Source organism: Calidris pugnax, unplaced genomic scaffold, assembly GCF_001431845.1.
Source record: "Calidris pugnax isolate Ruff unplaced genomic scaffold, ASM143184v1 scaffold19, whole genome shotgun sequence".
Classification (NCBI taxonomy): Eukaryota; Metazoa; Chordata; class Aves; order Charadriiformes; family Scolopacidae; genus Calidris; species Calidris pugnax.
In genome coordinates this window covers 2,644,248-2,667,830 of record NW_015090775.1, presented here as the reverse complement: position 1 = coordinate 2,667,830, position 23,583 = coordinate 2,644,248, and the positions used below count along the sequence as shown (strand labels likewise).

Genomic DNA, 23,583 nt, shown 5'->3' with positions numbered 1-23,583 from the left:
TCCTGTCACCGGGCATCACTGAGAAGAGTTTGACCCCATCCTCTTGACGCCCGCCCTTGAGATATTTATAAGCATAACATACTCCAATTGAAAAATTAACACCTTATAAAAATGGTGGTAAGCTATCAAATGGATTAAACTCGCAAACTGACATTTGTAAAGGCAAAATGATTTTTCAAGACATCATGTTTCTAAAAACATCTGAAGTTAAAGAATCTTCCTCCAAAGCTATTTCAGTGACCTACAAGAGAATTTAAACTTTCCAATGAAATTTGCACAACACAAAAATTGGTCAAAGGCAAACAACTATGTAAATAGAACAACTACTGAGACTGGATTGAATCATGTGGGAAAACAGGTTTTTTCAATAGCGTGCATTTTAGAAGAGCTAGATTTATCAACATAAATCCAGGAATACATAGCATATATGATTCTTGAAAATTGTAACTAGATTAATTTGAGGAATGTGGCATAAAACACCCCAGGGAATCACTGTAGATATTGGTAGCACCATGGAATATGGCTGGTGATGGACGTTCCCAGCGAGGAGGGTGGGTGGTCTCAAAGACTCATTAATGAAACAACTTCATCAACAGAGGAAGGCAGCAGCACGCTCCAAAAGTCCTGGCCATGGCTGTGTCAGCCATTAGACTGATAGGAAGGCTACTGAGGAACCAAAAAGAGAGACCAGTAAAAAAGCTGGAGTTTGAGTACAACTACAGCCATTTTTTTTTTTACAAATATAATAATAAAAAAAAGATGGAAAAATATATTATGTTTTAAAAAAAAAGAAAAAAAATCTGTCAAGATTTCCTGCAAATATCCAAGACAGAGAATAACATTTCAAAACATCACAGCCCTTTTGTTAGTGGAATATGTGATGCTTCACGTGCCATTTCCCAAACCAATGGCTTTTCACAATTGCTTTCTAAATCAGGGTTTTCAAGTAATTCCATTACTGAGCCCTCACTTTAATAAAGAACAGGCACAGCTTCTGAAGGCAAAACTTTGTAGTCATCCTCTGCGACTAAAAATTATACAAAGGATTAAATGAGAGCAACTTCCCATGCTGACGTTCTCTTGATTCCTCTTGACCCTTTCGATCTCAGGGGTGATACTCACAGGTGTGGCTTTGCAGAGCTGCTCTTTGTACTGAACCTGGCAAACGTGGCAGAAGATGTTACACAGAGACTTTCGAGTAACAGAAATACAACAGCGTGTTAGACATCATTAAAAAGCACACCGCATTACCATTCCTTAATAAATACCCACATCTTTCCACACAACGCTTAGTACCCACCTTCTGCCAATTCTTCCATTTCAGACACAGACAACTGATACTTCAATACAAATACTTCACTCTCGTTGATGTTAATCAAAGTGCAAGGCTAAGCAGTTATCATTTTACCATTAATTGATTAAATTAGTCTGTGTAGACAAACAGGAACTAGCACAAACACCGCAGACATATTTACTGAGGCACAAACACATGTAATAAATCAGAGAGAAGTCTGCAAGCAATGAAAATGAGACACACATTGCTGATATTCTTCTGGTTTTCCTTAACTCTCCTTAGCTCAGGTGGATCAGAAATAGTTGTTGCATGCTGAATTTCTTCCTTGTATTTAATCTGCACCATAAATATTACAAAATATTAGCAATCAAAGATGATACAGACAAGCGCTAAACCACAACAAGCATTTTGCAATCTCTCCCTTACACATATTGCACAGCTAGACCACACCTATCCACACTAGTGACCTGAAAGGAAACAGTTATATCCAATTTCTGAAACAGGCTGCTAGAGTCTCCAATGCACCTTGTTTGGTGCCACGCAGCAGAGAGTGCATATAACAAGCCTCGTATCCTAAAACTCTTACAGTGGGAATACACATCAGATGGGATTGTGGCTATCTTCATGCTAATTGGGATGCTGCACAAATTACTTGGTCTTGCTATTATCTTGCTATGGAGTCTACCAGTCCATTTCAGAAACCAAACATTTCCCAGATGTGTCCTTAAAAGATGACTTCAAAGTCTCAATTCAAGTTCTCTAAAAACACAGAGACGCATCAGGGAGAATGCAGATGTTTGGATGGAGAATGCCTTTGAAGATGCTGTCAGATATTTACTGTTGCTTTCGCCAGATTTAATCTCTTCTGAACAGCAGTATGTTTGGATATGGTAGACTCCATAATTTGAAAAATGCGCAGAACTAGAATTTTTTCAATTACACACCATATGTACCAAAACTGGAATTCAATTTAACAAGAAAGAATTGTAAGGTTAAATGGATGTAGTACTAAAAAGAAAGGCATCATATTTTCTGGTTTTCCATATGCTATCCAAAAGGGTCATCTTGGACAAATCTGTGTATTGTTTTTGCTTTACTGTTACTAAATACTTGCCCAGTATTCAGCACATTCAGCTTCCAATCTCTTATGCCACTGTAAAATAAACAATACTTGCAGACCATGCCTTCCATTACAGGGATACGGCACGCTTTCTTTTTCTTTACAATGGAAATAAACCAGCAAAATTCATAAAAATATTCAAAATTGAGTGTGTGGCAATACATAATAGCTGGAAACGTTTTTCATTAGCAAGACTCAAGGAAGGAAAAGTACTTTAAGAACAAGGGAGCTGTATAATGAATCGATTTGTACAGTTTTATATTAATGCAGCATACAAAACTTCTGTTAAATACATTGTAAGTCTGCAAAACCAAGGTCTCAATAATCGGAAAATGACACAATTCACTTAATTCTAACCTTAGTTTTGCCTTTTGTACAAATATGCTCCATAACCAGATTTTAATATATTTTATACTACTTCATTATTTTCCTCTTTAAGTGCTTTATAATCTTATCTATTATCAAAAGCTGCTTTGCTCAAGAGAATTCTGCCTCTGAAGAGAATTCACTACACACAATCAATGACCCTTACTTAGTGAGTAGTTCACATGCAGACCATGACTCATGGTTGGGCTTTTTTTTATTTAACTGCTCTAAGGTCCTTCTTTGATGACAGAATAACACATTTCTTCAGGAACTTTTCTATGTTGCTCCTCGCTAAACCATCTGAGTTTTTCACACACATTAATTCACTAATTTTGCTGTGAAATGAGAAAAAACGGGAATTGTGACAAGGAAAAGTACTATTTTTACTAGAGGGCACAGAAAAGTAACAGCTAATCTGGCTACATAATTTTAAAAACCATAGGAATATACAGCACCTGCATTCAAAAGAGAATTCCCATTGAACGTTTGCAAAATGCAAAACCAGAGCAGGTCTGCTTCCGTGGCAAAGTATAAAATCATAAACTTTGGCAACGGATCATCAGGTCTAGACACAGGAACTTGAATTCAGGTTCTTGCTTTTGAGTATTGACTTAGTGACCTTAATACTACTCCCTAAAGGTAGCTCTTGGGGACACAATTTCTCATGATGTACATTCCTTCTTGTGCCCCTTCATCTTAAGCCCTTTGTGGTTTGTTTAGATTGACTGCCCAAACCCGTGAGAACAATCGTAATTTGTTACCTCTGTGGACACCACCATTAAAGAAAGGGAAAATATTTGACCAAGGGTACTTCAGATACACGCTGACAGCAAGGGAGTGATGAGTCTATATGACTTGGGTCCTGTTTCAGCTCTTCTGGAAGGAAGCACCTATGCACAGGAGCACCTCAATCTGCCTGTCTTTCCCCACATTTGGCCTGTCCACTTTCACCAAGCCCTTCTACACTTTCAGTTCCTTACCCCAGACTCTTTTTTCCCCCAAATCCACTGTACCAAATGTCACTTAGATAATTTTCATCTCGCTTCTCCAATACATGGTACTTCTGAAGAGTGCCAAATTTTTAACACAGACAAAACAACTTGTTTTTCTCTAAGCTCATACTTGGAAGCTGCTTTGGCTGAAATTATAAATAAATAAATAAGACCAAACCAGCCCAAAGCACAAACCAGGAATGGAAAATTTCATTCCAGACAGTTTAGGACTGGCAGAAGTATTAAACCACTGGAAAAAAGGGTCTTTTAATAGAGACTATTAGGTAAGCTTAAGAATTGGCAGCTCTACCAGTCCTTAAAATGCTTCAAAATGTCTATTGCTTGAGTTTTAGTCAGACCCTAGCTCTGTGGTGTTGACTGACATATCACAGGCGTTTCCTCATGGATTGCACACAAACAAAAACACATCTTCCCCCAAAAGCCTTCTTCTCAGTGCTGTGTCCAGCCCTGCTTGTCCCTCATTATAAAAAAGTTTTGAAAAAATCCTTAGTTATTTGCAGCTTCTCAGTTCAGACTCAGTTACAGTCCATGGGTCTGGTGTTTACTTTCAAACCTGTGTGAGATCTGGATTCCAAATATTTAGGAGGCTGCTTCTTCCAAGCCAATCATCACAACAGGTGAGATGAGCTCAACCCTCTTGGCTGTCACCACCTTGTTTTTTAGGATTTGAAAACAGACTGTTCTGATCTTTGTCTCCAATATATGTCATCTGGAAGAATCTGATCACTTTCAGAATATGATGCAATGGACTTTTTCTGCATGGTTGGGTTGTAAAGTGAGTGTTATTTCAGTTTGGTGTTCCGGGTTGTTTTGCACTGCAGATGTGCTTCACGTTCCACAGTTTCATTTAGCTCAGCAAATAGTTTTAAAGCTGTCGTGAGTCCTCCTGGCCAAATTCAAAGATACGTGTAAAATGTTTAAATTTAATGGAGTCAAAATTGGTGTAATTTACCCTTCCTTTGGGACTCCTGTAAATTATACAATATAATTTCCCTCTTACTGACATACAATTTAAAACTTTCTTGCACGTTGCCTTTAAATTTGGGATTCTACACTTTTAATAAATATTATGCAGGACTTAATCTAAAATACACTCCATGTAACAAAGTATCTTTTATAAAATATTAACCCTGCACACAAACTAGCAAGGTAAAGGCCGTGCTACTTATATCATACTACTAAACCACTAGTGCACTTTGTGTTTCTCTTGATGTGCTTTTGTTCAAGCATGTTTACTAACACACTGACCCACCTTTCGTTTTCCCCTCTTCACCACTGTTTAGGATTTCTAAAACAGCAAGTGCACTAAAGACTATTTTTCCATTTCACTTTGAAAGGTATCGAGAAAAAGCATTAGACTACCCCTAATAAACCTGTGTGTGTGCGTGCGTGTGTGCCACTACACTCAAAATAAATGTCTGTAGTAACTGGAAATCAAACAGGTAGCAAGAAATTAGGCTTCTGTTCTAGAACACCAGTACAAATCTGGCTAAAAAAAGCCCCAAAACCGTAATTGCACAGGGTGGGGGGGAAAACAAACAAAAAAAACCCAAAAAGAACAACAAGAAAAACGAGAAAAAGCATTAGACTACCCCTAATAAACCTGTGTGTGTGCGTGCGTGTGTGCCGAGAAAAAGCATTAGACTACCCCTAATAAATCTGTGTGTGTGTGTGTGTGTGTCACTACACTCAAAATAAATGTCTGTAGTAACTGGAAATCAAACAGGTAGCAAGAAATTAGGCTTCTGTTCTAGAACACCAGTACAAATCTGGCTAAAAAAAGCCCCAAAACCATAATTGCACAGGGTGGGGGGAAAAACAAACAAAAAACCCCAAAAAGAACAATAAAAAACACCCACCCTCAAATCAAGACAACCTTCAGCTTCCCAACCAGAAACACTACTTCAGGATTTAGGATCCGTGGTAGGTTGCATTGAACTGTGCCACTACACTCAAAATAAATGTCTGTAGTAACTGGAAATCAAACAGGTAGCAAGAAATTAGGCTTCTGTTCTAGAACACCAGTACAAATCTGGCTAAAAAAAGCCCCAAAACCGTAATTGCACAGGGTGGGGGGGAAAACAAACAAAAAAAACCCAAAAAGAACAACAAGAAAAACCCACCCTCAAATCAAGACAACCTTCAGCTTCCCAACCAGAAACACTACTTCAGGATTTAGGATCCGTGGTAGGTTGCATTGAACTGTGACTCAAAATGACAAGATGAAAAGTGATGGATGGCACAGAGAAAAATTCCATGGAAAATGTGAGGTTTTTAAATTTTTATAGCAATTCCTTACCTGACCTTACTTTGGTGGGAAATGCCATATTTAACACTACTCAGTAAACAAGTAAATTTTAGTAGAATACGTGTCCAGAGACACTTATTTGGATTTCAGCTAATATTTAAACACAATCTAGTGTCATGCCTATGCATTACTTTCAAACTTTACTTTTTAAAACGCATCTAATCATCAGAAAAGTCACATCACAAACATAAAAATGGCCCCAGAGGACTCTGCACCAAAAATTCCAAAAAAGTGAACAATGCAGCTACAAGTGTTTTCTTGTTTGGCAGTCATTTTTCCACTTTTGTTTTCCACATTTTGCCATGTATTTATTAGAAGAGCACGTTCTACTTGTAGAAAACTCTCATTTTGATACTTTATTTATAATTGCTCATTAATGTGCCAAAGACATTGAGCATCCATAGATAAACAATAATTTCAATTCAGAACCAGTCTCACCAGATCCACAGATCACCATGACATCAGCATGTAAAGAGGCACAAACCCTCCAGCTTTTCACATAGCTTGAGCCTGGACATAATTTTCCTCTTCTTGATGTGTAATACATGCAGACTCTACAGGAACATCACAAATTTTCTATTTTGTGACATTTTTCTAAATTGTAAATTACAATTGCAATTCATTCTGTCATATCAGGAAATACATTTCATGTTTCCCACTCTTGAAAGTCAGAAGTCTTTCCTCAAATATTTATATAAACTTTTTTCCTACGTTTCATGATGCTTCAATTTGAAACTCTACTTTCGGACACAGAACTACACTAGAGTGGAGCTCTAGCTCTACCAGAATAGAGCTCTATATCCAAAATCCAGAGAAGTAGTATTTGAATGACATGTGTGATATGAAACTGTAGAATTTTTGATGAGTATTTACGCACATAAGCGTAATTAATGTTAATAACACTTACCGAACTAATAATCTGTTGATTTTTCTTTACTCTTTCAATCTCTGGAGTCTCTTTTACAGCTGTGCCAGCTCCTACTTCCTTCTTATAAAACACCTCCATTTCCCCAAAAGAAAAAGCAATTATGAGACTGTTAGCAATGCAAGTACAAGCTCTCATAAAAGGAATGGGCAATTTTCCAAGTTCCAAATTGGTCTGATCATAAACCTTGCTAAGAAAGCAAATACTTTAATTTTTCATAAATGGGACTAATTATCAATAACTATAATAACATTCTGTTTGTTTTCAACTGTAACCCAGATATTCTGTTATTATCCTTCAGACTGACTTCAAACATTTGTAAGTGCCTGAAATTATAGTTTTAACTTTGGAAATAATATTAAAATTTAGATCATAATCTATAAATGTTTACAAATGCAACTTTATGCTTGAGTAACCTCACTCAATTCAATGTATTTGAAGGTGCATGTACATGCTATATTTGAATTATTTTTTTTAATCTTCAGATTTTTAAAATACTGAGAAGCGAACAGATACAATTATTTCTAATTTAGCAAACTAGAAAACTCACATATTTATGACAAAATAACCAGAAAAGCCAGAGCCCCAATGCAAGTCAAGCAATTTTTTGATTTCTGGGTTCAAGCGAGAAAGCCTAGGACTATACCTAAAACCAAAGCTCACTTCTGAAAAAGATACACAAGCGGTGTACATAATTATCTTCTCTATTTCAACTGTTTCAATGAATGATAAAACCCAAAGCACATCGCTAGAATCAATCATTCAAAGTTACTGAAAGAGACAGTAAATAACCGCTCCACAAATTCCAAATGTGGGTATAATTGAAATAACCATGGAGCACCAGTTCATGCTGCAAAACTCATAAAGAAGTTTTATTTGAATTTCAGCATTTGGTGACACAGCTGTTGCCATTCCATTAAGTATTTCCAGGCTGGTAGTGTAAAAACAAGTCTGATACTGGAGTTCGTAAAATAAATCTTCGCCATTCAGTATTTCTGCCTTTCTTAAACCGAGATTTATTTAACTTTTTTTTTTTCCTTTCAATAAACCTCAACAATAATACTTCATTCTTGATGCCTCTCTCCTACTTCCTTGAAGTCCTCTTTAACCTAGGGGAATCAGTACCACCAAATATTCTAGAGGACAGTGAATCATTTATAACCATAACTCATTTTTTGAATATTCAGAAAACCTTTAACAATTTAGAATTTTGTTACACCATGTCAGAACAGAGACACTTTGTGAGTAACAACTTGGAAATTCTTCTGCACCAACAGGTTAGGATCAGGTAGAAGGAGTTACATAGTGGACTGAACTAAAATATACTTTTCTCCACTGGAGTGGAGTGGTAAAGGAAGGAGTGGTAAAAAATGCTGGAATTTTTCTATGAAAGAGATGATGGTGCAGTAAATAACCTATTGTAAATCATCTGCCAAAAGCAGCACTGATCTTATCTGTAAAGCCAGCCACTTTTTGTCCCTTTAGGCATGAAAATACTTGAGACGAAATCCAAAAATCAGAAGCCTATTAGGGGTCACTAAATTTTTTCTATTAGGGCTGCTCCCAGCTATATCTTAACTTAGTAAAAAGTAACTTACCTTTCTAATCTACATTGCCCAGAATACAGAAAGATTAATACTTAGAGAAAGAAAAAAAATTATAATTCAATCACAGCTATAAACTGGTTTCATAGAATCATAGAATCATATGGGGTTGGAAGGGACCTCTGGAGATCATCTAGTCCAACCCCCCCACCGGACTGGGTCTATCTAGAGCAGGTTACACAGGATCTTGTCCAGGAGGGTTTTGAATGTCTCCAGAGAAGGAGACTCCACCACCTCCCTGGGCAGCCTCTTCCAGTGCTCTACCACTCTCACAGGAAAGAAGTTCCTCCTCATGTTTAGGTGGAACTTCTTATGTTCAAGTTTGTGCCCATTTCCTCTTGTCCTGTCCCTGGGCACCACTGAAAAAAGACTGGCCCCATCCTCTTGACATCCTCCCTTTAAGTATTTATAAACATTGATCAGATCCCCCCTCAGCCTTCTCTTCTCCAGACTAATTTCCTACATTTGGAGGATCCAGTTCAGAAACAGAAAAACAATGATCACAAAATAAAGCAAATACAAATCACCTCAAAGACAAAATATTTTTATTTCCTATTATCTAGTACACTAACAAAGAGGATAATTTCAGCCTTGGCACTGAAAGCTCAGGCCGGCCTACAGGTCTGCAAGGGGTTCAGATGCATCAGAGGCTTGTCAAGGCTTAATTAAGTAGTGGAAGGTTATTATGTGCCTGGTACAAGGCTTAATTAAGTAGTGGAAGGTTATTACGTGCCTGGTATCTAACTGCTAGTGAGTCCATACTGCCAGACCCGTTGACCTCTTTGAGGACCCCCTCAGCCTTCTCTTCTCCAGACTAATTTCCTACATTTGGGGGATCCAGTTCAGAAACAGAAAAACAATGATCACAAAATAAAGCAAATACAAATCACCTCAAAGACAAAATATTTTTATTTCATATTATCTAGTACACTAACAAAGAGGATAATTTCAGCCTTGGCACTGAAAGCTCAGGCCGGCCTACAGGTCTGCAAGGGGTTCAGATGCATCAGAGGCTTGTCAAGGCTTAATTAAGTAGTGGAAGGTTATTACGTGCCTGGTATCTAACTGCTAGTGAGTCCATACTGCCAGACCCGTTGACCTCTTTGAGGACTCAATCAAAAGCTATCAAAGACAGGAGCAGGAAGGAAAGCAGATCAGTAGATGCCTGCCTGGCCAGCAACATGAGATACGGTGCTAACCACCGCCACACCAGGCAGTAGAGCCCCATTCAAAACCAAGAGGTGACAGACCACAAAAAACCAAAATTGGGGCCAGTGGGCCTGCCGACAGTTCCTAAACGATGTAGGTTTCAGCTGCTCCCCTCTGAAGGAAGAAAAGGAGCAGGTAATGGCTGGAAGACATCACAGGAGAGAGCACTGCCTGGAGCAGTCTGAGAGACTTTTCTTCTCTCCTCTCCCCACAGGCTCATACTCCCTCAGTGAAGCTACGGTGATATGGGAGAGCTGCAGGCAAACACCTCTGATAGAAACTAATTGACCTTGTACTCCTGTGGAGCTGGAGAAGCTGAGAATATCTCTAAGCAAAAGAACCTCATCTGTGTCAGATAGTACTAAGGAATTTAATTAACTTATATTCCTTCCTCTCAAATCATTGGCTTTATTAGTATTACTTAGCCTGCCATAAAAAACAGACACTCACTGAACAGCCTTTGGTTCCCGAGGCTATATTTACTCCTCTCCTCTGTTATATTACAAGCAAAGCTAGAATTACAAACAGCAGAATTAACGGGCCCAAAAAGGAAATGGAACTGAGTGCCTCACAAAGGGCAATTTTAGAAATCTAAGTTCATAACTCATATTTAGGGATAAACTGAAATTTAAATCTAGCATAAAATTAAAAAAATATCCACTATAATATAAAATCATTAGACATCTATATTTATGAAACCCGATCTCTTACATTTTATGCCCAAATCTTGATGTTCTGCACATATGATAGGAAACAGATGAAAAATCTTACATGCATAATAACAAGCCTTAGATTTTTTTGTCCTTTTGAATAAAGTACTTCCTGGGGCTTGATGGAAAAAAAGAAAAAAGAAATCTTCATTTAAAAATAACTGTGGCTTGGCAAGGTGGTATAAGTGGTTTAGCAATTCAAAATACCAGTGTCACACCTAGAAAAGCTGGGTAATTTTTTTACTGAAAGCAAAGAGTGATACAGATTTTGCCAGGAAAATTATGCAAATGGTTCAAAGGACATTTACTCATAAGTTCCCTTTTTCACGCTGCAGCACAAGAGAACCCATTTAAACTGAGAAACATCTGAACAGTTGCAAGCAAAGAGAGAAGCACTATTACTCACTGAACTGATGTTTTTCTGAGTACTTTTTATCCTCTGCATCTCTGGAGTGTCTGGGACAGCAGAATAGTTACAGAGCATCTTCTCTGCTTCATCTTTGTACATTTTCTGAAAAATAATTTTAAAATGCCTATTTCCTGGGCTCAGAATATCCAAACTGCAGCAAAAGATGCTTACTGCTGAGGAACCTCAACATCCTTGTACAGTATTTATTTCAACCTCTATCCTCTGTAATATTGTTATCATTGTCTGTGTGGGACACCTGACACTGTGTCCCCTACTGAAAATATATTACATATATATATATTTATAAATATATACTCTAATATATATATATATTGCCTTCACTCTCAGGACATATATACTCTTCTCATTAGGTAATATATCAAGACCTGCAAGTAGATCTAAACAATTAAATTCAATTTACATGGCATGATAGGCCTAAATACAATTAAGAATCAGGCAGTAAGATTTTTTACCACATATAAATTAATTTAATATGGGTATGAAAGCCTCTACAGAGCTAGAGAAGAGGTATTTGGAGCAATGTATGTCAAGCACTCATTGTTACACAGAACTAAAACATTCAGCCTTTGAACTATGCCTACCTGGCTTGCTATTTCTGAAGCCCTTTTGACTCGCTGTATTTCAGGAGTATATGGGCCAACTTGCATCCCTTTTCCTATAATTTCAGTCTCCAGATCCTTTTTATATTCTTTCTGAAGAAAAAAAGAAGGATAAAACCCATAGCTAATTCTACAGTTATTTGCACATGGTATCTTCAAAGCTATTCTGATAACACGGGTCAGACTTTAAAACTAAATTCTTCAGCTTCTTGAATTTAATTTTTGTTTATTGTGCACTGCTTATTCCTTTTAGCCCTAGTCTGTCCAAGAAGACTGTATGTTTTTAACATCTCACTGTGTTTTACTTCCAAAATAATCTTATGAGATCCATTCTGTACTCACCTGGCTTACAATTTCAGAAGCTTTTTTGGCTCGTTGTATATCAGGGGTATCCATGCCCACTTCCATTCCCCTTCCTTTAATTTCGTTCTCCAAGTCTTTCTTGTATTCTTTCTGAAAAGTATAGCATTTGAAATACTCGCATCTCACAGCCAAATTCTTAAATTCTTCCTATTTTATATATGTGATTCCACTGAACAGCAGTCTTAAAATACCAAATAACCTCTGATTCAACAGCATTTGTAGAATCTATCTATGAGACACCTATGCAGTAGCTGCCGACCAGTTAAAAAGTTCTGGTAACAAACTGCTTACTTCAAATCTCACATAGCTTCTCACATCTACTGTCTTTGAGCTTCAGCAGCCACAATTACAGACGCGTAAACCAGACTTTCTCCCTCAGCAGTGCTTCACAAGACTGGGGTCATAAGGCTTCAGCATCTCTCTAACTCTGTTTATTATTTGGCCCTAACAAGCAGCTTTTTAGACCTAAAAGCAGCAGGGCTTGCAGCTGCCGACCACAGCCCAGGCCAGGTGTGGCTCATGAGGAACAAGAGCCACCTGCGAAAGATGAGAGAAATGTCAAAGTTCTGGGAAGCCTTAACCTTCCCCCGTATACTGATTATGCAACTTTTAGACTCTAAAAAGCTCAATGGATTAGGTATTTGGTGAAATTTGTGGTAGCCTAGACTGGTCACCACCTGGAATTCTCAATGACAATAATCTGCTGCATCCTGTCAAATTGAAAGCTTCCACCAGGTACAGTACTGACCGTGCTTGCAATTTCAGAAGCTCTCTTGGCTCGTCTTATCTCAGGAGTATCTGGACCAACTTGCATACCTTTTCCTTTAATTTCAGTTTCCAAGTCTTTCTTGTATTGCTTCTGTGAAGATAAAACTTCATAGATTATATTCACAATAGCCAGAGAGTTACAGATAGATTTTTGCACAAGAGATCCAATTTAAGATTTAGAGTCAATCAAAAAATCTCAAGTTAAGAGTCACAGCTCTCAAGAGCATTGGCAAGCTTTTGTCAGGAAAACGCATAAACTACAGAAGGAAAACTTGAGGATATATTCACTGAATGTACAAAACTCTCTACCAGTGAATTTTTAATTTGGCAGAGGATGGGGGAAATCAGTCCATACAGCCTGTTACAATTATCCTCTAAAGTAAAGGGGAAGTTTAGCTCTGCAGAACATAGTGTAATAAGCTGGTACTTGAGGCCAGCCTAAGTGAAACACATTTTACATTTAAGAAAATATTTTATTTATGAAAAGACTACATGTTAGAAATTTGATACCATACAGCATTGTTTCCAGTGAACCTTCAGAGCAGGAAGTTGTAATTTATTCATTTAATAGGTCTTTCCTGAACCACAGCCATTAGGCAAGTGGCAGTACTCATCCACGATTGCTGCTTTTCCCCCACAACATAAATTATAAATAACCAATAACTAGGAAACAAAATAAATATTTCATCTTATCCAAGCAAGGATAAAATTCTTGTTCATCAGCACATGATATTAGAATGTAATACTGAAATATTGTATATAATACTTGTACTTTTTTTTTTTTAACAAAAAATTAAAATATTCTTAGGCAGTGCTATTTCTAGTAGGAATCATTCTTTTCTATTATAGTTTCCAACTGTGGAAAACAGGTTTGGAGGTTTTTCAAAATAAATATATAAAATTAGAATATTTTCTTATTACTTTCTCTGATTGTTAACTATTTTTCAGGTTGTACTTTAGTTAGAAGAAGGAAAATATCTTTCTATTCAATGCAATGGTCTGATCACTTATAGCATAAAGTTATGAGAACAAGAGCAAAAAGACTTTCATCTTTCATCTCTGTCTCACTCTGACATGGAAATAAACGTGATAAAGCAACCCTTTGCTTCCCAAATCATGTTTTTTTTTGCAAAAAGTATGTGTTAATCTGTGAGAAGACATCATCTCTCTCTTCCTCTCTGCTAAAGGTGGAATGGCAGATGTTTCCTCCTAGCTTCCTACTTTGTAAAACACCAAGGAAAAGACAATCCTGGGAGTTACTTGTACGCAGTGGTAAGGTTGGCCCTATGCATGGCATTCCCTCTGCTTATAGCTATGTGTGTATGTGTGCCAATAAACATATATCTATATATTAAATGAATATAAAGTATTTCACTGAATTTCACTGAATTTTAGAGTTGGAAGGGACCATAGAGATCATCTAGTCCAACTCCTCTGCTGAAGCAGGATTGCCTAGAGCTTGTCAGAGCATGTTACTCAGGAGCATCCAGGCGGGTCTTGAAAATCTCCAAGGAAGGGGACTCCACACCCTCCCTGGGCAGCCTGTTCCAGGGCTCTGCCACCCTCACCGTGAAGAAGTTTCTCCTCATATTTGAGTGGAACCTCTTATGTTCCAACTTGTGCCCGTTGCCCCTCGTCCTCTCATGGGCAAATACTGAAAAGAGTCTGGCTCCCTCCTCCTTCAGCCCTCCCTTGAGATACTTGTAGGCATTGATAAGGTCTCCCCTCAGCCTTCTCTTCTCCAGACTAAAGAGTCCCAGCTCTCTCAGCCTCTCCTCGTTAGGGAGAGGCTCCAATCCTTGAATCATCTTTGTTGCCCTTTGCTGGACTCTTTCTAGTAGTTCCCTGTCCCTCTTGAACTGGGGAGCCCAGAACTGGACGCAGTACTCTAGTTGTGGCCTCACCAGTGCAGAGCAGAGGGTGAGGATGACTTCCCTTGACCTGCTGGCTACACTCTTCCCTATACAACCCAAGATACCATTGGCCTTCCTGGCCGCAAGAGCACACTGCTTGCTCATTGTCATTTTACTGTCCACCAGGACCCCTAGATCTTTTTCTTCAGTAGTTGCCTCTAGCAGGTCCACCCCTAACCTGTACTGGTACCTTTTCACATATATATACACATATATAAAATAAATGCATATATTGCTCTGGAAGAATGACTCCCCAAAGGTGTGAAGTGCAGCATGAGCTTTGCCTTCCCTCTTTCCTCCCCACTGCTGCTTCCCAGGCAGCCTGTGCAAGCTCCTCTGCAGGACCTGCTGCCCTGCCAGCTTTGAAACCTGCTGCTCTGCTGAGCACACAGGGTTGCCAAGCACATGAGTTCCTCAGGATGGTCTTCAGGAAACAGTAACAGATGAGGGAGTCTTCCACTTCCACTCCCAAATCTTCCCAATGGATAGATCACACACTTCCATGCTTCCATGTCACCTCCAGAGCAACTTAGACCAGCACAGTTAAGACCAAAGTTCAGTTCCGAAAATACACTCTGGAAGGAGCCTCCACCTGTCTGTTTGCATGGGATGAACCCCAAGTTCAAGAAAATCCATTTCTTCAGGAGCAACTCTACTTTTGGAAAAAGGTTTTCACAAGTAGAACAGTTTGTTTGGATAAAAGATCTTCCCGAGATGCCTGGCAGTCATTACCAACATTTATTTTCAGATAGCAGGTATGTGATTCCAAAACCTCAAAACTATTGCATTGACTTTTCCTTACAAGTCCATTAACAGTCAACTCTTTTTCCATTACAGTATTAATTATACTAGCTGAACAAATCAATAGATGGAAAAACGAACCCAGTTTTAAATGTTATATTTACTGACCCCACTAACAATTTCTATTGTTTGAAAATCTGAAATATTTGTCATAAATTGGGTTTTTCTCAGAGCTTTTCTATATTCTTAAAGCAAAACAGAAATAGCTTTAGTTTTGATACACATTTCATTGTCAATTATATTTAAAAAAAATTGGAATATTTTCAGTTGAGTAGAACATAAAGAGTGAACTTTCTGTGACATCAATAACCTTGACTAGCATAACATACCTCATTTAGTATCTGAGCTGCGTTCTTCACTCTTATCAAATCTGGTGTATCTTCAAACACTGTCATTCCTTTTCCTTTCATCCATTCTTCCAAATCTTTTCTATACTCTTTCTAAGGATTTAAAAAAAAAAAAAAAGAGAGAGATTTCTCCACTTAATATTGTGTGCAAGATCTTGAAAAGAAATGCCAGTTATTAAATGTCTGAAGGGTCTCTTTGAAATGTCTATGAAATATGAATTAGCTGAAGTACAGGTTTCAGAGTTAAAATAGAATGAGAAATTATGAAATCAAAAGGTACAATGTTGAAAAAGTGAAAAGGTTTTAATGTAGTCATGTATTTTCCTGTTGTGCTCTTGAAAAATAGTCCTCTCCTGTACCATACATTGTTTAGGGGTCTCAGCTGCCTCTCTACAGACACTGTAACTGCAGTAGCATTTGCTTTTACAGACCAATATTTGCTGTGCCGCAGTTTTTACCTCTGTTCCACTAATGGCTTCACAATCAGGATGGATGCCCTGGACACTATACTAGGACCTGTTAAAATGACTGCGTGATAAATTATAATGTAGAAGCAATATCTCTTCTGTGCCCCTCAGACACTGCACTGATATGATCTATCAACATTTAGCAACTGCAGAGTGCTCAAATCTCCAGTATAAAATTAAAAACACACCAGAACCTGCCCATGGACATTTAGTTCTTTTTCTTCTCAATTCCTAGAAAGCTGACGTAAGCCCACTGAAGTTAAAGTTTTGTAAAGATATTTAATTACTTTTCCCATCTCCAGGTTTGGGTTAGCTTTTTTTAAGCAAGGAAACTAGAAAAAAATTCAAAAAAGTATTTTTTGAAAGATTTACGTAGACATGAATTAACACTTCTAATCACATATTATATTTCATAAGCAGTAGTGAGCACCTTTGTCTCTGCATAAGCTCTTCACTTAAACAAAAGGAAACCAGTTATTTTAAAAAAGCTTCTCTTTATCATCTGAAGCATGTCCTACAACAAGCAGGAAACAACTTCCATTAATTTAGAATTATTAAATTCATCTATCTTTTCTGAAGAAGCTGCGAATGTGGATCCCAAGAAGAACGTTCTTATTGTCGCAAAATGCAAAATATTTGCAGAATTTTCTACAGTAGGAAAGCAACAGAATAAGCTGGAACACAGCTGACACTTTAAAAAAAAAAAGTAATTGAACAAATAATTCATTTTTTAATAACTCCAGGTTCTCCTTCTTTTTTCATCCAGTATCTATCTAAAGTTTATTATGAACCTTCCCACAAAAACACTGAGCTACTTCCTTGAATATTAAGAAATTCTGCTGTACCTTGAAAGATAATCAATTTGAGCTATCTAATTCTTCAGGTGAACATGGATATAAATAATCTGAAATTCATGCTGTTATGCATTAAAATACCATTTCCATTTTCTCATATTCTCCCTCTCTGGCTTATAACCATGGTCTACTCCCAAAGTAACAAGTCATAAAACTTGTGGAGGTAAGAATTAGGGAAGATCTTAATGCGGGTAGGACTATGGAGGGAAGTTACCTAAAAATTTTCAAAGATGAACATTTACAGCACATCTGCAGCAGATCTGCAGACATTCAGCCAGATTAATTCAATGGAATACAAGCATTTGCATTTCCCCCCAGTCAGTAGGCACACACGAGACATGTATGCACAGAACGGCACTGCGCAAACTAGATCCAGCTTGAGACTTGCCTACCTGACAACCAAGCTTATCAGAATAAATTATTTATTAGAGGATGAATAATAAAAAAATATCTGAAAACATTTTCTTTACCCATATGAAATCTAGCATAGACTGGAATAAGCTGTTTCAAGAACAAGGAAAGGAACACAGTTCAAAGCTTTTTCATTCTAGTACCCTCAATTTGTTCACCTGCGCCGCAACAAAAATGTGAATTCTTAATACAATAAATAATGTGCTGTTTGGCTCCCCAATTCAAATAGAGAATATCTAGCAGCTCTGATATTTCAAACTATTAATTTTTTTGAAACATTTACTTCTAAATTTGATCAAATAGTAAGCCTAATCTGTAGAAACAAACAATACTCAAAACCTAACATGAAAGCAGTTTTGAATAACAATATGAAAACACTAAAGATAGAAGGATTCTCAGTTATGGAAAAAAAATGATTTAATTTATAATGCCACATACAAGTGAAGAACATTGGACAAATCTTAACGAAACAGTGGACATACAAAAATCTGCACCTTCTAACAAAATACGCTTGTAGCAGATCATATAATATCACAGCTATATTACAGAAGTTTGTTATTCCTTATTTTCATCCATAACATGTATGATAGATAATTATTTCAAATAAATTAGTTTAAAGTGACCACACACAGCTCAAAGCATCCATACAACCACAACAGACTATCATAAACCTGAAATAATTACTCAAAAGGAAAAACTGCCATCTGGACACCAACAGAAATCCTCCTTTCCACCCCTTCATCTATCAGGAAAGAAAACTCCAGGCCCTCTCTAAAACCCTAGCAAACAGATTTCTTTTGCAGCATGCCTGGAAGGTCATCAAATTTGGGCTATTTGAGTCCAGCGGGTGAACAAATTCCAAAACTGAAGCCCTCAGAGGGAAGTCCTAGCAACGATCCATTTTTTATGGAGTCACGTGATTTGTTCATTTAACTCTGTTTTTCTGGTTCAGGTGGGCTGAGCTTTATTGTTTCCTTATGTTCATATGGAAACTTCAAAACTTATTGATTTTTACGACAGAACTATTCAGAATATAAGATGACATGCTGCAATTTTGTTCTCATGAAGTCACTTTTGCATTTAGCTACCAAGTTGAGAGTTGTTCAGCACTCACTACTTTGTGGTGATGCTGCTTATTGCTCAGCTACAACTTAAAAACAAACAAACAAAAAAAAACCAAACCAAAACAAAAAAAACCCAAACAAAAATCCTCTACCTCTTTCAGAAGGTTAGTGACTTCTTTTATATGCAAGAACTCTGGGGTCTTGTCTAAATCCATTGAGGCTCTTCCCTTGATCTCTTCTTCAAAATCTTTGCGATACATTTTCTATTGAAGCAAACCCAACAATTAGTGGTATGTACATGTGCATTTCCAAGCATATTTCAGAAATAACACTGCAAATAGACCCAGAAATGAGCTGTGCTGTAAATTAATTATCATATTAATAAGCAACTTCATTACCTAAATTATCTACACAAGACACATACACAATTTAGACAAAACTACATACGTATGATACCTCCAAAGAGATTGTTTAACCTGATCTATGAAAGAAATTATTTGCTTAGTAGAGAAAAGAGAGGACAAATGGCACACGAGGTAATGGCTTAAACACATAAAAGTTTCTACCAAAAAGATGAAATAATCTGTTTTCATGACACATTGGAAATATAATGGGATCAAACTGCAGCAAGGGAGACACAGGGAAACGCTTGCTCTCAGGATGGATGGTGAAGCACTGGGCTAGGTTGTCTGGGAGGTCTTGAAACCTCCACCACTGGAAGTTTTTAATAAAAAAGTCAGAAAAATATGGCCTGGCTTAGGATAGCCAGTGATGTTCTGGAGCCCAGGAACAGTCCTTCCCCCTTGCTGAGCTCCCCAGACTGAACAGGCATGGGGTTGGACTGGGCTTTGCAGCTTCACTCACTCCCACTGGAGAAATCTCCATCATTAAAGATGAAATTATAGGCAAAATGTTAAAAAGTTAGTAATCTCTGATCTAAATGGCCCCTTGAGCTCCTTCTCAAGCTCCTTCTCAATCAAATGATGCTACATACAATCACTGTCTAGTGTTAGCACCAATGGCCTTTTGAGAAAAAAAAATGAAGGAAGAATGGAGAATAGCAAAAAGAACTACTCAGTACAAATTCTACCATATCCTCAATTTATAAAACTTTTATAATCTGCTTCATCCGTTTTCTTAACCTGAGTACAAGATGTCTGTTAGCTTCTCTGTTGATCTAAACTTTGCTAGTTCAAGCACAAAGTTTTACTAACCTCACTTTGCATCTTCTGAGCCTCCTTTGAAACCTGATACATCGGTGTATCCACAAACTCCAGCATTGATCTGCCTTTAGATTTTTCATAATTCTCTTTGTACTTAACCTAGGAAAATGAAAATAAATGCTGTTAACAGCTGAGAGGATGTGAGATCTGATTGCTTCCTATGGTGACAGACAAATCCTGTTTTAGCCATACTTCTTAAAAGGTTTTGACTTTGAAGACTCCTCCAAATATAACCTGTTGGAGACATAGGGCAGCTAGACAAGGAATTTTCTTCTGGAGTCATTTATTCCTTTGCTTCAAAATGTCAGACTTTAAAATGGTGAACTTTGAAGACAGCAGGAGTGAGGAGCATCAATCACAATCCTTAAACTAATTGTATGATTTGGGCTGAATGACCCATGTTGGCAGCTTTTAAATAAGATCCCCTGTCATGTTACCATTAAACAAGACATTTGCTGTAACAACAATAAAATCTGTTTCACACCCAGGTCCCACAGGTCTCTCTTCCAGGCTCAGGAGCACCATTCTAAAACACACTTTTGTTTGTACCTGTGGGAAGGAAATCTACTGCCTCAGTAGAGTCTGGTCTTGCACCAACATTCCCCTCCCAGCGACCAATGACCATGACCTTAAAGCTCACAGCAAAGTCACACTGAAGGGCACAGGGTTAAGATACCAATATACAACTTTTTACTAACTTGCAAAGCAAATACACCCTGTTTGGAAACCTGGAGAAGCCTTCTAACTCATTCATTCCCACTCTATGGATTAAGATAGACAAACACATTATTTAGGTCAGTCAACCAGCCTGTGATATGGTGGAATATTCAGGAGTCATTTGTTCCTTTAGGAATACGTCATTGAGGAAAGTAAACAGATACATATCAAGGTATGATCCTCAGAATGAGTAATATTTTAATATATTTGTCTCTTCAAAACTAGTAACGTCTGAATTTGAGGAAAATGTTAATATCTTTCCCTGACAGGCCTCTGCACTAGGTTCAGGTCCGCAAAAACACTCTCCTCCCTCCTCATGGGGTGCTTCTGAGCAAAAATGAGTTCTCTATCAATATAATTTGTCGTGCACTTTTGTACCTGATTTAATCACTCTTAGAATTCTGCGTTTTTCTCTTTGCAAGATATATTTTTGCTTGTGTGTACTTGACTTTGAAGCACTGCATTTCCTTTGCGATGAATTTGTTCAGCTGTACTGGGGTGAAATAACAGAAGCCCTCGCTTTGCTTAAATGATTTCTTATATTCATACAGAAACAAAAAAAAAAAAATCCAAGAATGTTTTCACAAACAATATCTAGAAGGTTTTGCAATTTAAATACCATTTAAAATAACTATGGGAGAAACAACATAAAAGAAACTGTATTTTAGGCCCCTCAGCTCAGAAGTTCTACTGCTAAATTTGAGTTTACAACCTGTGATGAAATTAAAAAAGGTTATCATGCAAAAATAACTTTTGTATGTTCTTAGAGAAAATGTTTCTCTTGCTCATCCAAACATCAAATGTTTACGTTTGCTACAAAATAACCATTACTATTTGCATTTGAAGTGCAAAGGAACACATATGATGGTCTGGGTTTGCCTCCTAGTGGAAATAATTATAAATGTCATACAACAAAATCACTTCTGTAGTTGAAACGAAAATTATCTCCATCTACAGATACAGACTTCATACTTTTACTCCACTCCTCAACTAAGGGAACAAAATTTTAAAAAAAAATTCTATAAAATTAAATGAGGTAAATCACACAACCTTTTGCTACACTAAACTACAGACACCAGAATCAGTCTCGTAAATCCTATTTATTCACCCTGTTTCATAAAATGAAACACATCTAAGTTCCTTTGTTTTTATTAGCCAGTCGTTCATTAGTGTCTCTAAGTCTCTACATTAGAAACAGACTTAAAATGCGCAAAAGTATAAACTAGCTGCTGTACATATATCAAATTTTTAAATTATGTAGTTCATGCCAAAAAGAATTATATGTATACCATACGAGGGGTAAGTTCCACCTTGTGAGCATTCTTCCTCGTCAAAATAAAGAAAACAGGATGAGTTCAACCTGTCAGAATCTGTCTATTTGTGTCCAAACAGGCCCATCAAGCTTTCCTCTTCACTGCTGGAATTTATTCCCATGGAAGCTGATTTGTGTGACAGCTTTGCATTGGTATTACAGTGTATGTGTTTCATAATGTTGTGCACACTTCTGCACTCCAGGTCAACCAGCAAACCAGCTCAATCAACCCTATCAGTTTATGAGTTTAATTAATCATACAAGGTTAGAATGTATCACACTGGGGCAGGTGTAGCTATGTTATGCAAAAGATGAAGAGAAGCATAAAGTTCAAGGGAGAACGGTATATTACAGTTAAAGAGCAAAACTGGGAAATTAGCAAGTTCAACGTTTCAGAGGGGAAAAAGAACCAAAAACCGACCATGCAATCAGTTTTTGGAAACCAGTTAAAGGTAAAGTCAGGAAGACTGGTTCATAGAGTGGAAGCAGACTTCAAGAAAGATTTGGGACAAGTTGTGGAAAGACAAGGAGGGGAACACAAAGAAGGTATTGGAAAAGCATGGAGAAAGGCAGGACAGTGAGCCAGGTTAAAATCAAAGAGATGACATGGGAAGGTCCAAGCTGAGAAGGATTTTCAAAACAGGATTTCTGTTGAAGACAAATAGCTAGTGGAGACCTTAGGGATTGACAAAGCATTTTTCTTCCTGCTCACAGCAAGAAAAAATATCCACCAGCATCTGGACAATACAAAAAAATCAGAGACTTAGTATTTATGGTCTATGTCCTCAGAAAAGGGCACAGACAATATGAATCAACCCTTCCTGGGCAATAGAAAGAAATAAATTTTGCAAGAAGGGAGCTGTCCTAAGGAAAAATCCAGGTTTCTATCTTATTAGATCTAAGATGACAAATTGATTGAGTTCATTCTGAGGGTGTTCATTTAATCAGCCAAAAAAAAAAAAAGCCAATCTTACCTTACACTGAAGGAAACTAGAATTGGGTAGGCCAAAACGCACACAAAGAATGCAGGAACTCAAAGCTATCGACTCATTTATTACCCATAGAAAAGGGGATAGCCAGTGTTAACTTCACATACCAGAGTGAGACAGATAAAAAGCAAGTTTCAATTCACCAAAGAATTCACTCCCTCTACTCTGCTTTCATAAGACCCCCACCTGGAGGACTGCAACCAGGTCTAAGGCCCCCAACATATGAAGGACATGGACCTGTTGGAATGGGACCAGAGGAGGGATGGAAGGATGATCAGAGGCTGGAGCACCTCACCGAGCATGACCTTAAAGCTCGCAGCAAAGTCACATTGAAGGGCACAGGGTTTAGATACCAATATACAACTTTTCACTAACTTGCAAAGCAAATACACCCTGTTTGGAAACCTGGAGAAGCCTTCTGAACTCATTCATTCCCACTTTTTTGGATTAAGATAGACAAACACATTATAGGTCGACCAGCCTATCATGCTGAGAGAGTTGGGGTTGTTCAGCCTGGAGAAGAGAAGGCTCCGGGGAGACCTTATAGCAGCCTTTCGGTACTTAAAGGGGGCCTACAGGAATGATGGGGACAAACATTTTAGCCTGACTTGTTGCAATAGGACAAGGGGTAATGTTTTTATACTGAAAGAGGGGAGATTTAGACTAGATATCAGGAAGAAATTTTTCACTCTGAGGGTGGTGAGACACTGGAACAACAGGTTGCCCAGAGAAGCTGTGGCTGCAAGTGTCTAAGGCCAGGTTGGATGGGCTTTGAG

General features: G+C 37.7%; 1 protein-coding gene across 6 annotated transcripts in view; it reads right to left on the bottom strand.

Annotated features, from left to right (window-relative positions):
* NEBL (nebulette) overlaps positions 1-23,583 on the bottom strand; it is a 283,351-nt gene that overhangs the window by 44,827 nt on the left and 214,941 nt on the right. For 4 of the 6 annotated variants that reach the window (XM_014946172.1, XM_014946181.1, XM_014946164.1 and 1 more), the window contains exons 10-19: positions 19,781-19,888; positions 18,719-18,829; positions 15,753-15,863; positions 12,690-12,800; positions 11,921-12,031; positions 11,561-11,671; positions 10,956-11,060; positions 7,009-7,101; positions 1,538-1,630; positions 1,066-1,158 (exon numbers count right to left, since the gene is read on the bottom strand). The exons of 1 other annotated variant lie outside the window; for it this stretch is intronic. In XM_014946172.1, coding sequence (XP_014801658.1) covers positions 1,066-1,158; positions 1,538-1,630; positions 7,009-7,101; positions 10,956-11,060; positions 11,561-11,671; positions 11,921-12,031; positions 12,690-12,800; positions 15,753-15,863; positions 18,719-18,829; positions 19,781-19,888 — 1,047 coding nt within the window. The remainder of the gene's footprint in view (positions 1-1,065; positions 1,159-1,537; positions 1,631-7,008; positions 7,102-10,955; positions 11,061-11,560; positions 11,672-11,920; positions 12,032-12,689; positions 12,801-15,752; positions 15,864-18,718; positions 18,830-19,780; positions 19,889-23,583) is intronic. One more of the 6 variants, XM_014946190.1, reaches the window with a different exon arrangement.